The sequence below is a fragment of the Branchiostoma floridae genome, chromosome 4 (assembly GCF_000003815.2).
Source record: "Branchiostoma floridae strain S238N-H82 chromosome 4, Bfl_VNyyK, whole genome shotgun sequence".
In the NCBI taxonomy this organism is placed as follows: Eukaryota; Metazoa; Chordata; class Leptocardii; order Amphioxiformes; family Branchiostomatidae; genus Branchiostoma; species Branchiostoma floridae.
This window is the reverse complement of record NC_049982.1, coordinates 8,276,352-8,293,834: the sequence shown is the minus strand read 5'-3', so window position 1 is coordinate 8,293,834 and position 17,483 is coordinate 8,276,352. Positions and strand designations below refer to the sequence as shown.

General features: G+C 40.3%; 1 protein-coding gene across 7 annotated transcripts; it reads right to left on the bottom strand.

Annotated features, from left to right (window-relative positions):
- Positions 1–171: 171 nt before the first annotated feature.
- On the bottom strand, positions 172–17,447 carry LOC118414543 (CD151 antigen-like). 7 transcript variants are annotated; one of them, XM_035818635.1, is made up of 11 exons: positions 17,321–17,447; positions 10,493–10,591; positions 5,526–5,631; positions 4,815–5,006; positions 4,089–4,163; positions 3,774–3,776; positions 3,195–3,299; positions 2,628–2,786; positions 2,280–2,363; positions 1,507–1,626; positions 172–975 (listed from the first exon to the last, which is right to left on the bottom strand). In XM_035818635.1, the coding sequence occupies exons 3-10, from the start codon at positions 5,613–5,615 to the stop codon at positions 1,543–1,545; spliced, it is 792 nt and encodes a 263-aa protein (XP_035674528.1). In that variant the 5' UTR covers positions 5,616–5,631; positions 10,493–10,591; positions 17,321–17,447; the 3' UTR covers positions 172–975; positions 1,507–1,542. The 7 variants fall into 7 exon arrangements, with proteins under 7 accessions (XP_035674528.1, XP_035674527.1, XP_035674534.1 ...); XM_035818634.1 differs by having other exon boundaries at positions 10,497–10,591; XM_035818641.1 differs by lacking the exon at positions 1,507–1,626 and having other exon boundaries at positions 10,497–10,591.
- Positions 17,448–17,483: the final 36 nt, after the last annotated feature.

Below are 17,483 nucleotides of genomic sequence, written 5' to 3'. Positions count from 1 at the left end.
CATGTCCAACATGATTAAAAACTTCAGATATACAAACTGTCATCTACCATGCTCCCCACGTCAAATACTACCTCCACCCCTACTGCAAAATTGCATATTGTTATCTTCAGCTCCAAAAGCTTAAAACTATAATAAATAGTTTACATTAAATACTTCAAACTTTTTTTTAAAAACCATTGCAAGAAGGATATTTCTGTATGTGAAAAGGTAACTTCCTTCTTAAAGAGAGACATACATTTTCATGTATGTCTGCATTTTGAATTGCTGTCACTTGTTATTACATGCCATGATTCACAATGTAGCCCTTCTGGAATACTGGCAGTTGTCTTGTTAACTCCAACTGACAGAACTTGACCCATCTAGGATAAAGTTTGTCACTGTTCTAATGTACAAAAATCCTTCATATACCTTGTTGAGTTTGTAACTTAGTCTGCCATCTGTACTGTATTGTTACCTGTAGTAAATGTGGAACTGTGCTACAGAATTGACTACTGGTATAAAGGCTGTACTTGAAGTGAATACAAAAATTACGTTTTGACACCATCTGTAGTTGTTAAAGTATGCACATTGTCAACAACTTCAGACAAATTGCTTGAAACGGCATTGATTTTTCATACCCACCGAAATAACAACAGATATTGAAACTTTTCCTATCCCACGTATCTTCACACTATGTAATTCTGCTGTTTTCTTCTATTCTTGGTGAATTTTGTTTTGTTTTGTTAGCATTATTTTCTCTGATTGGTTCAGGGACAAGACTGTACCATTAGAAACATGTCAAAATAAATGTACTCTGCAAGCAAAGGTTTGGCTCCTGCTCTTTTTTTGACATCTAGAGACCTGATCCGTAGCAAACTTGATGATGGAAGTAGTAGACAATGTGCAGTGTGAAGGCAACTTGTCAGGAGGACCAGCCTAGCTCTCGCTCCTCCTGATGGCCGAGTGCAGACAGCATGTCAGGATCATCCCAATGAACTGGAACAGAGGCAGGCATATGAAAATTAGAAACTTTACCAAACAGAAGGACATAAGTCAGATATGTGTGAAAGAAAAAAAATTATGATACAGGGAAAAATGTTATGAAAATACGAAATGAAAATGTTGGCTGTGTATGAACACTTAAAGAACTTGCATCGTTATAACTAATAAATATGATAGGAGATGTCAAAGGGCAGAGGATTTGCGTGTAGAAATTGTACTTGAAAAAGTAGTTTCAAATCCAAAACATCAAGAATTCTGTGGCAGAAAATTTCTTTAGAGGAGATTAAAATGTTGAAACACACCATACAGAATACTGTTGTTGTTTATATTTAGCATCTCCTTGATAGCCTGCGTACCAATAAGTACATATACATGTAACTTTCTTCATGATCCTTCATCCCCCAAATCATTTTCAGCAGTGACATCACTCGTGGTGATTTTTCACATGGCAACAGCCTCAAGCATTGATAAGGATAAAAGGTGTGAAAGAAGGTGTGTTAAGCTTGCAGTTCAGGAGAAACTTGCCAGAGGGCGATGGTGAGAGAGAAAGAGAAGTGACGCTCAGTGAACTCCTTCCTTGTCACTGAGCACATAGTACTCGTCCACCAGGTGGTAGAAACACAAGGTGCAGAACAGACCCAGGATCTGAGGTAGTTGGTGATGGAGGGATGGGGGGACGTAGAGATGAAAGAAGGGATAGATGGACAGAGTGGAAGAGATAATGTAAGTGCCTCTATGTAACTATGCATCAGTAACAGAGCAATAGTGAGATGATTGAAAAGACAGGAGATTGAAAGGAACTTTTGCATACAGAAAGAGATCGAAAGACTGCTATTAAAATACAGTATGACTGAAAAAATGTTAATAGCTTTAAGTGAACATTATGGCAGCTAGTCCTGCAAGAATAACAAGACATATTCGCATCTTCACCTTCTGTATCTAAAATCAACCCTGTCCCAACTAATTTACAGCTGTGACTACATTTATGAGTATATTTGAAGCCATCTGTGGAATAAAACTATATAACTATGTATTTCTTGTGGAAAGATGCTAGGCTCCAAAATCATACTGACATCAACTTTGTTAAACTAGCATGATAAATAACCAATGATTCTGACCAATCACATAACCAATGATTCTGACCAATCACATAACCAATGATTCTGACCAATCACATAACCAATGATTCTGACCAATCACAGAACCAATCATTCTGACCAATCACAGAACCAATCATTCTGACCAATCACACAGCATGTCACATGTGTGTTCTGACCAATCAGCTGTCTCCTACTCACCATGAGACAGGCCATGCTGATGCCCACAGCCCCGATGATGAACAGGTATGTCCTGATGTACGACTCGATGGCATCCAGGCAGCCCTGCAGGAACAATGGACATGGTCGGGGATACAGGTCAGGGGTTTGTTTCCCATTTGGGTCAAAAACGTAGCTGCATAGTTGTTATGAATGATAGTTGACAATCTTTTCATTCATCTAATGTTAGCCTTGTAAAAGGAAAAGTCTTGAAAAATAGGTTTGAAAGTTTGTCAAGCATATCTCTACCACATGGCTTAATACTCAGTTTGTTTAATGAGAAGACTATAGCAATGACAGAAATGACAAACTAGTTTCAATTGGCTGTACCACATGGTAGATGTTGGAGGGGTGGTCCCTGGCTGCGCAGCCATCTGAGGGTGATATGCAGCAGCTGTTTGGTGCTGTCATGTTCTTGGCCGGCCCCGTCTTGAAATATGGACTGTTTGCCTTCCAGTCACGCCAGTTTAGGACTCCACAGCAACGGAACTGCAGCGAGAGAGAGAAAATCACCAACACATCTCAACTTTTGAAAAACTCAGAAATACTGTGAGTTTCAAATCTCCACAATTCTATGATACGATCATGAAGGTCAGACATCCAGGTAAATATTTCAAGGAGACATCCATCAGCAATCTTCAGCATTAATAGAATGATGTTCATTCTTGTAACGCTGATGAAGAGATGGATGTCAATCCAAACGTCCGCAAGTAAATCTTTGATTTTCATTTAGTTGTAGAGATTGAATGAGCTTTGAATATAACACGCCAATTCTAAATAAGATTCTCTTTCATTACAACAAAGAAAAAGCACAGCAAATGATCTATAATCAAACTCTTGGAATCAACAATCATAGATTTTGAACATTCTCAGCTGCCATAGAAAAAAACAACTCACGTCCTGTTGTAGTACGTCGGTTGCCCGGGTGATGCCCTCTGACCCCTTGGCCATATACTGCATGATCATGGTGGAGTTCAGACCACCCTTCAGCTCTCCCCGCAACTGTTGCCATGGTAACACAAACATCAATAAAACATCTCATAACAACAACAACAACCATTCATGGGATGTGCATTCAATTTAATGGTGCAGCATACAAAACCACCATGCAAGGAAAATACACAATGGAGCAATAATGATATGAGAACAGTAAGGCATCAATAAGACTTTGACATACATATACAAGTATATCTCATGGTATGCAAAATGTATAGTGTGGAAACAGAAGATAGATGCAACAGAAATTTTCATAGGAAAGCTCAGAAGTACATGGAACTGAATGGTACTGGTAATATGTACCAGAAACACATAGCAGACAGGAGAATAGGAGATTTTTACAAGATGTTCATGCCATGGTAAGGTTATGTACAGTACAGTACATCATTTCTGGATAGCCTGAACACAGACATATCATGCAATCTATGAAAGAGAAGGAACGACGTGAAGGAAAGAAAGAAGGCATGGATGACCACTCACCCACTGTATAGGTAGGGCATGGGATGAAAAAAGAACACATGGTATCAATAAGGTGATCTACAGTAGAGTACAATGTTGTTCCCACAACAACAACCCTTGTCTACTTAGAACATTTAATGACTTTAGTTAGATACCACTACACCTATCTAGAATTTCAAGTTACAATATATGGGAAATTAGTAAATTTTGACGGATAGGGTAATTGAAAAGAATTAAGGTGTGTTGCTTGTTAAATATGAAAACAAAGTATGGAATTCTTCACATCTTTCAATACTTGAGAAGGCAGCTAATCAGGCAAATTTAAGGTCACCATACCTGGTCTTGGTAGACATAGGCCAGGATACCAGCGATGATCTCCAATAGGAAGATGATCAGCAGGAAGACAAAGTACTGAGGAGAGACAACAAATACATAACCTCATGTAAATCAAGGACATCATGCCACTTTCTCTTGCACATGGAGGTAGCTGGCCATGTTGTGTTGTGTGGTGTGTCACATAGAAAATTTGAATACTACACAACTGACACCAAGGGAATTACACTATATGACCAAGGAGCAATGATAAGGACAGTACATTTGTTCAAAAGCAGAACCTTGACCTGTTTTTTTGGAATCAAAAGAATTATTTCTGAGAATTTCTCAAGTTTACATGATGTACATACATACTGGTGCATGTATTTGTTCACCTACTTACTGGTCCAAGAATGGGCAGTAGTATTTTGTAACATGCTGATTCTAAAACCAGGCATGACACTGCCTGTCCATGCATTATTATGTTCTAAGGTTTCAAAACTGTGATTTGCCTGGACAGCATTCAGAATCCCTTATCAAGGAGGGCGTCGTCGCAGACGTCAACGCAAAGCTTGGCAGGACAACATCACTGACTGGACGGGCCTCAGCCTACAGGAGAGGTCAACCCTGGCCAGGGAGAGACGAACCTGGAGGCAACTCTCTGTCTTCACGTCTACCTTGTCCCCCCAACGACCTGGATGTCAAGGGACTAAGTAGGTAGGTATCAATATCACCCTGACCAGTACTTACCACAATAAGGCAGGTCTTGTTCTCGCGGATGGCTCCACAGCAGCCCACAAAGCCGATGATGCAGATGATGACCCCCGCGACGATGAGGATCCAGGCACAGGCTGGGTATGTGGCTGAGTTCAGCAGGGCGACGTACTTCGTCTTCGTCTGCAGGATCCAGATGCCCAGCCACAGCACTGCTGCACCAGAACACTGGGGAACAGAACACATGCATCAGATACAGCACTGCTGCACCAGAACACTGGGGAACAGAACACAGACATCAGCCACAGCACTGCTGCACCAGAACACTGGGGAACAGAACACACACATCAGCCACAGCACTGCTGCACCAGAACACTGGCGATAAAGAACATGGCATCTTTCTAAACACACTGATTACAGATAGGTTGTACAATGCATATTCAATGCCTTTAAGATAACTTAAGAGCACAATCAATATGCCTAGCCCAGATACTACACTGCCTGTACCATTGACTAGAATTCTAAAACATGAAAAATCTTCACCTTTTTGGTTTCTTGTGGGAAATTACACATGGAACTGTTCAATACACACTTAAAGGTGCTCAACTTAACCAATCAGATGAAAGAAATAGCAAATAAACTGTACATATGGTCCCAAGGTGTGTGTAGCAAATTGTAGTACGTTAACCATACATGTAAGGTTGTTGAAGTACAATCCACAAGACCTGGCCGCACACTTGTACTTACCCAGAAGAGGAAGTTGAAGATAAGGAGCAGAACCTTCAGACAGCCCAAGGTGTTGGACTTCTTCTCCTTCGCAGACTTGTACTCAGCCATGGCTGACTGATACTACCTGCAGAACACACACATACTTCACATCATTATACAGACTACAGAAATAATTTCAACTGATTTCTCCAAGTTTGTCTCTTCTTTTCCCCTGTGATGTCCAAAATCAAGTCTAGATGATTATTCTGGCACGTTGGGAGTTAGCTGTTATTGTTGTTGTCTATCGACAAGACTTTCTCTTTTGTCCAATACCAAAGTCCATGCCAAGTTCAGTACCCATAAGGACTACCACATGTCTGGGTATTGTCAGGGGAAGACAGAGGCAAGTGCCAAAAAAGTGCCTAGACAAGTGAAGTGACACAAATGTCCTCTGTGGTCTGTGGGATACTGAAAAAGAAACATATCCATTGACAGCTTGCCAAGATTGCCAAGTTATTTGGATGTTCACATTTCCAGATTATAAAGCCTCCAGCACAGACTTTGTAACATTGTAGATGACCCACATGCATGGTGAGCCCAATGCTCCTACAATAATTTGCGACTCATGATTGCAGTGGTTACTCAAGCAACTGGATATGATTTTGAAAGTTGCTTGAGTACCTGCTTTTTGGCATATCTTATTACCTGGATGTCTAACCTTCATCGATGTAATCTACAACTTAAAAAAAAAAAAGGAAGCTGCTGGGGCCTTTTAAGATATCCTGGCCACAAACAAACAGCTAAATGCAAGTGATAACATAACTTCATTCATGTAGTTAACCACACAATGGATAGGACTAAGCTGAGACAAAACCCCCAGGTGTGTCCGCACCACCAGGTGAGACAGACGTGAGCGCCAGGTGAGGTCACCTGGGTACAGTTCAGACATGACAGCCTGCCTGTTTCCTTTGTGTCACATCCTGTCTCTTCTTTGTACCATAGTGAGTTAGTCTGAAGAGATTTTTTAAGTTATGCCATTGCAAAAATTACCTAAAGGAGAGAGGTGGATAGTCCTCATGGATTAAAAAATCCTAGTTATGAAGTGGGAAAAAAGACTCTCATCGGAAGTCTATAAAGAAGTATGCACCTTGAGACAAAAGTCATAATAGTTAATGCCTTATTTTGCATTTGTATGCCAGCCAAACAAACAGATAAATAAATGCATTCTTTTGTTGCAAATAAAGTTGCCCCGAGCTTGACTACCTTGTGACTAATCATGCTGAGACATCTTTTTTCAGGGGAGCTTGACAAATCATTAGTAAATTTTAGTCTTTACCTGCAAATTGCAGGGTTCAGGTGGGTATTTGGCACTTAGGATGATAGGCACATTTAAGCCTGAATAATCTAGCCCATGTTTTATCATAGATGTAAACAAACAACTACATGTATACAGAACAGTGATCACACCACTTGTTTACAGTTTAGGTAGAGGATAGGATGTTTAGTTCAGTAGCAACTCCCTTCACTTGACAGTCTGTAGACCTGCGAGCATTCTGGCAACATAATAACACCAGGAGTCCCTCACTGGCACAGATTCCTTCTTCTTACAGCATTCATATATCTAACTCCCTTCATAAACCTTTATTGAGCCCAAAAGGAGCAAATGACTCTATCAGATAGACATTACGAGAACAGATGTTGGGGTCAAACAGGGCTAAATGGGCAGGAGACACCATTTTTCACAATTGTCAGGTATACTTTCACGCCATTACCTTGTGTATCTCAATCAACGTTAAAATGCTAACAGCAATTAAGAAATCAAAGTTGATATAAGTAACGACGATGTTGGCAGTTCTTGATCAAACCTATTTTTGTTTATAGTAGTAATCTTTTAAACTAGTCACTCAAACTGAACCTTTGTTTTCACAGGTCCTTTGTTATCCATGAGAGTAGAATGGGAAAGGGTAGGGAACCTTCACGGGGTCTATTGTAGCCACAATTACAACACAAAAACAATATCATAGAAATGTTAACTCCCTAAAGAAGGTACCTGCCAGCTCAGAGCTGATTGCAACTGCTCGTAAGTGTAGTAAAATCACCAGAAAAGCAGCAGACTTACCCTTTCTGTACAGACTACGGGGGAAGACGCTATGGTCGTACCCTGTGTGCCAAACTGACCCGACTGGCTCTGTGCCACAAATATGCAGGCAAGGACAATGGGAGGGAGGAGGGGCCGGTTTGCCCCGGGGGAAGTGTGTCATCTGTCTCACAAAAGGCCTCACCAACTGGGTTTTATGGATAACAACCTCAGGAGACTCATGTCAACATCAATGATCTGATATGACAGGACTGTTTTCGGATACAATCGAGCATTGAATAGCGTGTTAGCAATTATGGTATATGTATTACATATTCTCATCTTGAGGCAGTTTTATGATGAATGGCTTCAATGAGGCAAGTCCTTGCCAAAATGTGTGCATTGCCGCCAACTGCTGAAATCTGCATAATCTACTTTATGGATAGAATATTTCCAAATCATCAACTCATATACATAAAATGTCAATGAATATGTATAAATGATGAGACATATGAAAATTGTCTTACATTTATTCCTATGAGAAATAACTTTGGGCTTGATCAATATTATCTAATGGTGTACAGGACTAGAACAGTAGGGCACTTTTCTTCCCTATAACAATGACAAGAAGACTTATCAAGAAGACACTAAACCCTGATACCATTGATTATCAAATCTCTAAGTCCATTAAAGTAATGAATGGGAATTTGATTGTATTGTTTGGTAGTACAAGACAATGAAAGAAGATCACTAAATACTGTTTTTGTAGTGCAAAATATTCATTTGCTAACAATTCCTTTTAATTAGGTGTGAACAACTTCCAGTCTATCAGTTCCTCATCATTACAGATCAATGGACCATGACATCTACAACACAGGGGGCTTTTTTACAAGACAGGGGCTTTCCAGTAATCCTCAAGGACTGGACCAAGGAGGAGAAAATTCTTGTGGAATGTGGAATGATAGAAGTCAAGGGGACAATAAAGATATCTAATGTGCTGCACTTTTTTTTAATGTCATGAAATACGTATAATAAGGCTTATGAAATAAAATGCACAGTATCTCTATACTATAGAGAGTTGTGACAAAAGCTAAAAGACTCTAGACTTCACACCTTAGAATTTTAACTTGCTATTTCATCCCTTTCACTCTTCTGAAATAACCATATTTTTCTGGTGAACACACTCGCTCACAAACTGCTGAAAACAGCTGTACAAAAACTGTTAGACAGTTTTTCAGAGACACAATAGCATCACTGTGCCTGTGTGTAACCTTTAACTGTAAGGTCCTGGCAGGGTCACCAGGCTTGGCTTCCACTCATAGTACCATGGAAACCAGTGTGTCATAGAATTGTTTAATCTCTCAAGGAATTCGAACTTCTTATCCGAGAAAAACTTTCCTATAATAGTACAACGGGAAACAATATTACTGAAAGGTTGCATTCATTTTTCTCAACATAACATGATAAGAGAAAATTTGTTGGTCTTTTTGCTTGCTTCCCTGCAGAAGCAAACATTCCTTTGTCAATAGACTGTATGGTCTGGTTTTAGGGACAGCTTTAGCTTTATTACCACACAAATCAAGTGATTTGGCACAAATTTGTCAGATAACGATTACGAAAAAAATTACAACAGTACATCAGACCAAAGCCCTTTATGTCAGAAGTTAATAATCTCTTCGTATTTACAACCCAAATCCATCAAACATGAACCTTCAACTTGTTGACATTTCATGACAGTCTACTACCTACATGAAAACCTGCAATACTGTTATTTATCAATAGGTGGCTCTCCTGAAGGATTGCAAGTTGATGGACAGCTTTCAAGATAAGAGAAGACAGGTTCATTAGAGGAAGGGATAAGCCAGTGGTTATTTTCACTGCTGTTCTTGATAAGGTCTCATTATGGGGCACCTACACTGATCTGGGAATCCTCAGTGCAGATTGGCAGCTGAGAAAGTAAGACAAGAAACCACACCACAAACAAACACTGGGATAAAACTTTAAGAGGTTTGGGGGAACTGGGCAAAGAAACAGGAAATGGTACAAATGGGGGAAACCATGGAAAAGCCTCAAAAGGGAAAGTAGATTTTTCCCTGCATTCCTTTCAGGAATAATGGTATCAAATAAAGATGTACTTTTTTGTCTTGTTCATTATCTTCCTTTTGGTGTCAACCTGACAAGATTTTTGAGCAAAAGAAAAAGGGCCACACGCAATTTTATGAAATCTCCCTGAATGGCCGCAGGGTTTGAATTATCCAAGAAAAACCTCAGATTCCACCTCAATGTCAAGTCCAGTCAGAGTTCACTTCTACAAGCTGGTTGGAGCACCCCACTGAGTTACAGGGAGAACCATCTCCAGACTGTACAGAGGTGGTTTAGATTATCCAGTGTTTTACTTCACCATGGTTCACCTCCTACCAGGCAGGGATTACACCAGCTAACAATGTTTGGGTTCACTGGAGACAAGGTCAAGTCACACACACAGCTTGTTACCGCTGCTGGGCCCAATTTCTGACAGTTCTTCTGCCACAAACAAGCACCATGGATATTACTTTTGTAGGAAAAGTTCTCAACGCATCTCTAAATGTGTAAACTTAGTAATGAGCAAAATATTTTCAGCTGTCCCAAATTTGAAAGATAGAATATGCAGTATAATTACCTTGACATCAACAGATAGTGAGTTTGTGACCGTGAGTGAGACTGATTTCAGACTTTCTTGTGACAAAACAAGAAGTTTATTATCGTTTACAGGGATTTTTCGCCCAAATTGTTTTACCATGGCCATGTACTGGACACAATCCATAAAGAATGTTCTCTACTTGATGTACTAAAAAAATTTAATTAGCTTAGTACGTTTTTATTTTGAACGGCAACTGAGTTAGACAAATCGCAATCGCTATGACATGATTCATACATAGAAAATTCATACTTGCCAGAATCTGTAATCCTAACGTTTCCTGTCAAAAATCAGCTGAACTCTTGAACAATTCCCCCTCTGCTCTTGGTCCCGATTCACCAGGGGTCAAACCTACATGTAGAAGCACAGATCATGGCAGTCAGGAACAGTCCATCTAATGACATGGGGGTGTACAAGGTATCATCACTTCCTATCCTGACTTATAGCGGACTGTTTTCTTCATCGTTTCCATTCTTGGCTATAGAAAAAAACTTAAAATACTTCAACTATGCACTAATATGCAAAAAAGATAACTATAATAACATGTCATAGAAAAAAAAGTTTAGATTCCCTAATTTTCTTGTTTTCCAGATGCTACATACAGGGCAGTAGTGCAGCCCCTCCCCACTCCCTCTGCTGTTGGTCTCTCACACATTCCAGAGTTTGCTTGGATGACACTTTACTAAATAAAGCCATGGGACGGTTTGCCCGGCCATGTTTACATCACTGCATGTATACTCGTGGTATGTCGTCCCAACATGGGAGGGTGTGAAGGGGAATACAGGATACATGAATCAGTGTAATCCCTTGATTTTAGTAATTTTTGGTTGGAAATATGCATAATATTGATTTTTATTTAGCTCTTATAAAGATCAAAAGTGCAGTGGCAATCCTAATCCCAATGCACCTGTCTCTCTACACCCAGCATGACCTGCATACAGGCCAACCCCAAACTGCTGTACCAAGCTCTTAAATCAATGTTCGGGGTCATGCAGGAATTATGGATGAAAGAATTAGTATAGCCTATCTAAATTCACTCAAAAAGAATCAACATTATAGTTTTTCTCAATACTGAAACTGATACAGCACTTCTCTCTGGCATGAACTGATAATTTTTCGATGAAACCTCCAACAAAATCACAAGCCACTGTACATACCTAAGCCTCCTTTACACTTGTGGATCAAGTGATCAGGCTAATGTTGGCTAAAAATAAATAAGTAAATAAATATAGATTAGATTGTCCCTAAGACCCACACCTTCAGCTTCGGTTATACAAGCACTGATGTACTATAATAACTGAATTTAAAGAAGTCTTATACATGTAATAGTTATATATAGCTTTGTTATCTTTAGTGATGTAACAAAATAACACAAAAGAATAAAATAATATGGTAGAATGAAATAATGAAAAAGCACTTCAATAAGTTCTTTTGGCCAATATCCCCATAGCAGCTATTCATTTACCAAATTCAGCATCCAAAGAAACCAAGAATTTGACTTGATAATAACTGTGTAAATGGCGGTTATTTTGTATTGCCTTATGGTGACTTTCCAGACTAAAAAGTAAAATAGATTGAAAACTTGACAACTTCCAAAACCTTTATCAGGAAACCTGCATTTCCCACCCCCAGTATGGCACACAAAACAAACAAAGCTACACTTGAAACATGATTGTTGATTGACACCTGTCAAGTGTATCATCAGCAGGCACACATCAAATGTTTGGGCAGTTGACAGAAAGGAATCCTTGGAGAATAGATCCCAGACCTCCCACAGACACTTTCCAGGTCAGGAAAACACACCATCCTCTTCTACCATCTGATATGAGATGTAATAAAAACAATTAGAAATAAGAGGTGATCTTATCTTGCTACCTTCCTATACACATGGGACAGGGTAAGACTGAGACCTGGTACTTTGAGTGCCCACTCCTACCACTCCTACCCATAATGTCTTTTGGGATACCTGACAATGATCACTTGAAAAATGTGCTCTGTCATCTTTTCATCTCCCCCCTCAATCCCCCAAAGAAGTTTAGAATTTGCAACTTTAGACACAATTGTTTTATTGTTATGGGAGGCAGGCAAAAAGCTCTAGATAAGATAAGGGTAAAGGTCCTATAGCCTTTGAGCACATTATATAGGGGCAGAAGGTTGTTAATCCATTTTAGAGGGTCTGCATGCCTTTTTCCGTTAAGCGTTACGAGCCATTTTAATTCACCGTTAATCGTTACCGACCCTCTCTAATTTAACGTTAACCGTTATCGGTATATTCTTCGTGACGCGTTATTGGTCGTTTTAATTCAACGTTAACCGTTATTTGTTATCCCGAATTCACCGTTAAGCGTTACCAAGAAATTTTTCGTAACCCGTTATACACACGAAGTCAAATGCCAGATAGAACCCCGGAAAATGCAGGAAATGGCGTTTCAAAGGGTCCAGATTTCAAAATTTTCTCCGAGCCTCCCGGCCTTCGGCTCTGGACAGGGTAAAATATGTTGCGGAAGCGTCGCCCTCAAAAACTTTATCGCTCATACAGATTTCAGTGTAAACTCAGCTTAGTTTCGGTCAAAAAGTACTCAAAGAATGCAGAAAATGAGGTTTCTCCGGACCTTCCTTGCGACGGCTGGCGCCTTTGGCGCTCACGATGACATGGTGAAAATATGTTAGGGGCGTGGGTAGGCACAAAAAACTTTTCTCTCTAATAACATGTCATTTAATTTAGCTTCGTCTTACAGCAGAATGCGTCCTTCAAAATGCAGTAAATGGCGTTTCAGACGGTCCAGATTTAAATTTTCCCGGACTTATATTGCAACGTCCCGTGCCTTCTGAGCGGCGAAATGGTAAAATATGTCTGGGGCTCTGGGGGAAGAGGCCAAAGCTATAATCATTGTGTAATTTGATGAAAATGTCAAAATCAACCTAGCTTAGTCAGTCGGCAAAATTTGCCGAAAATGCAGGAAATAGCATTTAAGAGGGTCTTGATTTTAAAATTTTCCCGGGGGAGCATACCCCCGGACCCCCTGGAATGCGTCGCGCCTTCGGCGCTCCAGGTGCTGAAACTCACAATAGTCCAATCCCCCCATAAGAAATTTTCCGCCGCCGTCTCTGTGGCTGGCCGGGAACTCTGCCTCCGTCAATTTACAGATGTCATGGACCTGTCATTCCTCCGGGTTCCGGGCACCTTTTGCTTGGTCATTAGACGGATATTTTCCCCCATTGCCCTACTCTAGCGTTGTATAAATAGGAATGCACGTCAATGTTACTTTCAACGGTGTTATGTTTTGTAACTCCTGAATTTACCGTTAAGCGTTACCGGGCCTCCTGAATTTACCGTTAACCGTTACCGGGCCTCCTGAATTCACCGTTAAGCGTTACCAAGACCCCCCCATGCAGACCCTCATTTTAGGCAAGTACTGTGGAGCCCATTCCTTTTCTTCCACAGCATTTTACCTGACCCCAACCATGAGTGAAGGAACTTGTGTAAAGTTCCTTTCCCATTGAAGGACACATAAGTCTAGCCAGGAATGTCAGGAATCGAACCCATGACCTCTCAATCTCATGTTCAACACAGCCTAGCCACTAGCCTTAGCCACTAGCCTACCCACTTGGCCATTTGATGCCATACCAGCTATACCATACATAATGCTTGAATCTGAGCAAGGAGCTCCTCGCTTTTATCATAAAGCTCCTTGATCTGGGAGAACATTTTACTGTAACAGAATTTTTATTCCACGTGTTATTCAGGCCCCTCCAAGCCTGTGTTGGAGGCTTCTGAGGAGTGACGAGTATTTCACAGGAAGACGTTTGTAACTATTTGAAAAGAAGTTAGTGTTTGAGCTGACGTTTGTTGTACAAACAGACCCACATGTCCACGTGGGCTCAGCAAACGTTTAAGAACATTGTGTCTTCTGCTTTACCTAGGAACTCACAACCTTGCATCTTTTGTGAAGTCTTTGTATACAGGCATTGTACAAATAACATCAACACTTTGCAAGGAGGTCATGACAATCATCAGTAAGACTAGGAAGCACAGTTGAGTTTTCTTCCCACCATTTCAAACTTTGGGGAGTAAGTTCTGATGGTAAGCATCAAGTACAGATTTCTTTCTTTGAGAGAAATCTGGAGAAAACATCAAGGTGGCATCCCTGGAAGTGCTCTATGTCCAGTGGCAGGTCTGGTTAACCAGAACCTGTCGGTTTATCTGACAGACAACACTTCTGTTGTGAGACCAAACAAGAATGTCAAACATGGACAGAGTCACTGCAGGGTACAGGGGGTTGTGACTACTGTGTAGTCTGGGGCCAGGGTAGCCTACAGAGTACATAACATAGTCACGTTCTGGATTTCCTCTAAGTGCTTTAGGTTCAGCTGAAGCATGTTACAAGTCACCTTTACATGTTTATGGTTCCGATGCCCCAAAGACGCTCTTTTATGTACACAGGTAAAAGTGGGCTATAAAATGATTTATGATACAGTTTTTTAATGTCCCCTAATAAAGGTTTAAACAGTGATTGTGTACTAGTAGCTAGTTTTAGGCAGGAAATGGACCAATGCAATGGTTAATAGCACCTTTACGATGTAACCCAAGAAAGCTTCAAAGAATTGTTGATGCAAAAACATAAAGAAGCCACTGATTGATTTGAAGATGGAAAGTCAGTCCTAATTCATTTAGTTTGAAAGCAAAGGTCAGTTTGAAATGTTAACTGGCTTGTAACACAATTTACATGCTTGCTTAAAGCATTGATTGAGGGCATATCTCTGAACCACAACAAAAGTGAAGTGACAGCAGGGCCTGTACAGGAAGTTGTAGGTGGAAACCTAAGCCAACCCGTGGGTGGAAAAATAAATGTCAAAGTCACCCTGGCTCAAAGCTTCTCAGTGAACTGGAAAGGGCACCAAATAAGCAAGTGCTTGTATGACAAGGTCTGACCATTGTTAACACAGTGTTGGGTGATGATGTCATTCAAAAGAGATTGTTTTTGTACCTTGGATCTATTAGTGTCAACTTTCTTTCTTCAGACTAGTACTGTTAAGCTGTAGCGAAGTGACATTGGGTAAAAGAACTAGGCCTTGGCATGCAGAAAAAGATGAACAAAACTTGTGATTCAAGGAAAGTAGCTTGTAGCTTTGTAGAGGTTGTAAAGGGCTGATTTATTGACATGATTATTGCACACCTCAACTCTTGCCCAAAATAAGACGTTTGCCTTAATAAAATAGGGAAAGATTATTTCTCAAAAGTCGAAGCCCTAGATCTAGCACTGATGTCCCTTTACTACAGAAAAAAATGCATGTGAATTTCTGAATGGAGAATTCCAAAGCAACATCCCCCACATTCTGAGTAAAAGAATGTCAGTTATTCATAGCATGACTAACTCTGTGCCCAATAACGTGGCTCTACAGCTGGGCCCTGGTCAAGGTCCCACACACACATGTGGTGATCCCTAACCATGGAACCAATTTCAGTAATGGGCTCTGGTGCAATATGGCACACCATTAGATCAATCAAAGCAATGTGCATAGATGGCAACAAACTACATAATGAAATGGCTTTGGTAAATGGTAATATATGATTGGACTACCAGAGCATGACATTTATAGAGTTCACTCATGCTAAGGTTGTAGGATCTTGTAGCGTAAGAAGGATTTTAACTAATCTTCTTTCCTTTAACATGCATTGGCATAATACCGGTAGTAAGACTTATACCGGTAGATTAAAAATACTGGAACTTAAAGAGATCTACACATGCAACAATAGTTATTTCTGAGCTGTGCACACTTTAGACATCTAGGTGTCCAATACACAATTTACAAAGCATCGATAACAATGCATTCGAAGACAACAAGGCCAAAAGTTTTCAGTATACTTTTTTTTAAATTTCGGGGTAGGCAGCTCGTCGTGGGACGAACACACTGTCACATTCATTGCCAAATTTATATAGATCATAATTACACATGCTCACGGCACAAGACGAACATGATTCAACATTACAACAATCTTGAATTTCTGTTGGTGACCTACAACTCATGTAAAAGTGTGAAGAACCGTTGCATAATAGCCCGGATCTACGACTGAATGGGCAAAATTGAACGTACGCAGCCATTTTCCCGCCATTTTATATCTACGCTAGCAGTGAAGTGTTACGTCATAGCGGTTGTGACGGACAGAAGTTAAATGAAAATTCTTGACAGTATACGTCCGTTTTCTCATGACATTTTGTATGCTCATGCAGGTTTATGTTTTATGCATTTACTGACAGAAAAGGAAGGAACATCAGAGGATGTATAAATGTACATAGCGGCAGTTAATTGTGCCGTGTTTCTTCCTACCGGTATTTTGTACCCCCTCCCAACCACGCGCCCGTTCGCCGTGTAATTCCGCGGCGTGTTACAATTACAATATTACGCTTTTAGCAGGACAAGAGTGGCAGAAAAGTTACACAGAAGAAGTGGCAAGGGTAACCTATAGCAGCAACATGTAACTGGAGAAAATGATGCGTTGACAATTTGTCAAATCAGTATGGCTAGAGAAATCGTCGTAAACGTACCGGTATTATGATAATAGATGTTAATTCTGCAATGTTTTTTCCTCTAGACTAGAAATAATTCAACATGAACATGACTTACACAAGTGCAACGCGGACTTACAACGGACATATTTAGCACATTTGTAGTTGATAAGATACAGATCAGACATTGAACTAAACTTGTCCCCCGCATCTCCCCTCCCTTCCGTAGGAGTGGTTCAATTATTTCTGACTCACTAGTTTCAGACACTTCTTCCAAAAACCGTTTCACTCCAAAACGACATTTTGCTGCGCTTTCAAAAGATCTTCCTCTCAGTACAATACTTCTTTCCTTTAATATTACAATCGATCTAACTTTTCCAGAAACTTTGAAAAGATCCTTATACAAACCCACGAGGCAAGGGATAGCTACAGAAAAGGCGGACAACCCTAATAAATGGGAGGGGCGTCTGCAAAACAACACAAGTAGAACACCTTTTTGTCGCGCCTCTCTCCTCAATGTCATCCGAACAAAACTATCAAAAAACGATTAATGTGTCCGTATTGTACTCACCTTTATCCGCTGTGACGCCCGATAAGTGCGACAACACTCCACAATGAGAACGTAAATATGTTTTAACCGGACTGTAAACAAAGATTTGCTAAATGGGAAAGTTGAAATGGGGCGCAGTGGATCATGGGAAATATCAGGGTCAACAAGGCCATTAGACGATTCC

What these genes read in the sequence shown, in the direction of transcription:
- LOC118414543 (XM_035818635.1), bottom strand. Translation starts at nt 5,615, where the DNA reads ATGGCTGAGTACAAGTCTGCGAAGGAGAAGAAGTCCAACACCTTGGGC. An exon ending in ACAAGACCTGCCTTATTGTG is followed by an intron (nt 4,164 to 4,814) that starts GTAAGTACTGGT and finishes GTCTCTCCTCAG; the next exon opens with TACTTTGTCTTCCTGCTGAT. An exon ending in CCGACGTACTACAACAGGAC is followed by an intron (nt 2,787 to 3,194) that starts GTGAGTTGTTTT and finishes CTCTCGCTGCAG; the next exon opens with TTCCGTTGCTGTGGAGTCCT.